Source organism: Solanum tuberosum, unplaced genomic scaffold (assembly GCF_000226075.1).
Source record: "Solanum tuberosum cultivar DM 1-3 516 R44 unplaced genomic scaffold, SolTub_3.0 scf00318, whole genome shotgun sequence".
Taxonomy (NCBI): Eukaryota; Viridiplantae; Streptophyta; class Magnoliopsida; order Solanales; family Solanaceae; genus Solanum; species Solanum tuberosum.
Genome location: NW_006239246.1, coordinates 75,621 through 78,817, shown reverse-complemented (window position 1 = coordinate 78,817; position 3,197 = coordinate 75,621). Strand labels below are relative to the sequence as shown.

The window sequence follows — 3,197 nt, the reverse complement described above, 5'->3', positions numbered from 1 at the left end:
AGTCGATACATATGATGCTTCGAGAAAAGAGAATTTTTGTATGCGGGCAGCACTCTTATGGACTATAAATGATTTTTCCGCTTATGCCAATTTATCTGGATGGAGTACAAAAGGAGCTTTGGCTTGTCCGTTATGCAACAAAGACATACCATCTACTCGATTAAGGAATGGTCGTAAGTTTTCTTATATGGGTGCTCGTAGATTTTTATCATCTAATCATAAGTGGCAGAGTAATAAACGTGATTTTCATGGAAAAGTAGAAAGAAGATCTGCTCCAGAAATTCTTTCTGGAAAGGATGTTTTAAACCAATTGCTTACTCTTGAGGACATGAAATTTGGTAAGACTTCGAAAAAATGGAAGTACAAAAAAAGTAAAGGCATTCATAACTGGAGGAAGTAAAGCATCTTTTTCAAGCTTCCTTATTGGAAAAATAATTTAATACATCATAATTTAGATGTGATGCATATTGAGAAAATGTGTGTGATAATATCATTGGGACATTATTAGATATTGAAGGAAAAACAAAAGATAATTTGAATGCTCGTCATGATTTGAAGGAAATGGGTATAAGAAGTGAGTTGCATCCAACTCAAAGGGATGGAAGATTGTGTTATCCGGCAGCATGCTATTCTTTATCAGCAGATGAGAAGTCTAAAGTATGCAAATTCTTGAAAATGATTAAGGTTCCAAATGGTTATTCTTCTAATATATCACGGTGGGTGAAGTCAGAAGATCGTAAAATTTATGGACTGAAGAGTCATGATTCTCATATTCTGTTGGAACAATTGCTTCCTCTTGCAATTCGCGGAGTCGTGCCAAATAATGTATATGATGCTATCACTGAGTTAAGTATTTTCTTCAGAGAATTGTGCTCGAAAACATTAAGAGTTGATGTGTTGGACCAACTTGCAACTCAAATTCCGATAACATTGAGCAAATTAGAGAAAATATTTCTACCGGCATTTTTTGATGTTATGGTACACTTAGTCATTCATCTTCCAAGAGAGGCTAAACTTGGTGGACCTGTACAATATAGGTGGATGTACCCAATTGAGCGGTATGTTTCAATTTAAAATTTTGATTTAATTTTATGTGGTTTGTTAATTTATCATTCTAATTTGAGTGGTATCTTGTTATATCTTGCAAATTTTTACGCACATTGAAATGTTATGTTCGTAATAGAAATCAACCTAAAGGATCTATTGCAGAAGGGTATATTGTTGAAGAAAGTATAATATTTTGTTCAAGGTACTTACCTGGAAATGTGAAAGGATATGATCGAATGGATAAGAATTATGAAGATGATCATATTAAGACATATAGTGGATTATCCGTATCTGAAAGAAAAGGTTCTCCTTTATTAAGAGATGCATCTAGAAATCTTGAAGAGTTAGAGAGAAAACAAGCTCATCTTTATGTCTTGAGAAATTGTGAAGAAGTGCAACCATTTTTACGGTATGTTTTTTTATTGCATTCGCTAATTTACTATATTAGATCCCGAGTCTAAGTTAACAATTGAACATATTACGAAGCAAAAAAAAATTTACTGTCAGTGGACAGAGAGACAATTTTATAAAGGAGTATGACAGTAGTAAAATTTGGGGCAAATATCACATTCAGTGCTAACATCATACAATACTATTAGGATTGAAAGGTGATCTGATCTCTGGTTGTATTACTCTCTGCAAGTAGCTCAAGTGTTGTTCCTTTGGCATTCTACATTCTATTCAATGTCATACTCCCACTAGCGTCAACTACATATCTCACCTGAAAGACAAATCATCAAGAATAAGATTCAGTCAATACTTTGTCTACTTAGCTACGTCCTTCAGTAGACTTCCCAAATATCATAAACATGGTTCTAGATATAGCGGTTGCTCATTAACCACAAGAATGCTATCAAATATTGAGATTTATGTAACAAGTAATGATAGTTAAAGAATGTTTTTTGTTCATTATTATACCATAAGTATGTACCCTACGTTTTGGTTATACTTGAGGGATGATTTTATCCCAAAACACTCATCCGGATTGACCTCTCTAATCATCTGACCACACAAATCCAACACCATATCTCCCTTTCCTTGCATTTTCAATTCACTTAGCATGTGTACCCATTTACCCATCAAAATATTCCCAGAGAAGTTACCTTTCTTAACCCTATCTTCATCTTTTATTTTATTTTTAATTAATGTACACTTATTTGTATTACAGTGAGTATGAACAGAGTAATAAAAGCATGAACTTTGATGATTGGTTTTTTCATCGGGTAAGTTTTTATTGTCTTTCAAATTAAATTTGTGATACTTATTTATCATCATTAATTTATATATTTTTTTGTATAGATTGTACAAATGCGCAAAGAAAAAAATGAACTCGCAACCTGTGAATTGTATTCTTTGGCTAGAGGCCCTTTTGATGGTGTTCAAAGATTCAAGGGGTATGAAATAAATGGGTTTAGATTTCATACTAAACTACTTGAGGAAACGAGGAAGACCCAAAATAGTGGTGTTTTAGTAAGAGGAGAAGCGAATGGTAAGAATATTAATTACTATGGTGTTTTGACTGAAATAATAGAACTTCAATATTTTGAAGGTAAACGGGTTGTTTTGTTTAAATGTGATTGGTGGGATGTTGATCACATCGGAATAGGAGTGAAAATAGATAAACATGATTTTGTTAGTGTTAACACTAAGCGAAAACTAGTAACAAATGAACCATTTGTGCTTGCATCTCAAGCAGAACAAGTTTTTTATGTGAAGGACCATCTTCATCCCAGTTGGTCAATTGTTTTGAATGGTCATTCTACCTATTTTACCGGAGGTGCTATTGATGAAGATACTTTTCAACAAGATGCTTGTAATGAGTTATTGCATATATGTGAGGATGATGAAGACATTATGAATTGGAAAAGAAATTATCTTGATGTTATTCGTACTGATGTTACCTTGGCTCATGATATTATTGAAGTCAGTGAATCAGAACCAGAAACTGATGATGAAGATTTGTTATTATAGATAGTTTGAACTCTTATTTCCATATTGCTTATATTCAATTAAGGTTAACAATTTTATTTACTTATTCCTGAGAGATGGATCTTTATTTTATTGAGTTACTCTTATTGGATACAAATCAATATTCAGTAGTATTGAGTTGATAATATGATAATATCAATTGTATTGAGTTGGAATATTAT

General features: G+C 32.6%; 1 protein-coding gene across 1 annotated transcript; it reads left to right on the top strand.

Moving 5' to 3' along the window:
• The first annotated feature begins 472 nt into the window (after nucleotides 1-472).
• On the top strand, nucleotides 473-3,161 carry LOC102601884 (uncharacterized). The gene is made up of 4 exons (XM_015314844.1): nucleotides 473-1,058; nucleotides 1,148-1,456; nucleotides 2,216-2,270; nucleotides 2,347-3,161. Exons 1-4 carry the CDS (start codon nucleotides 562-564, stop codon nucleotides 3,016-3,018), a joined length of 1,533 nt encoding a protein of 510 aa, XP_015170330.1. The 5' UTR covers nucleotides 473-561; the 3' UTR covers nucleotides 3,019-3,161.
• Nucleotides 3,162-3,197: the final 36 nt, after the last annotated feature.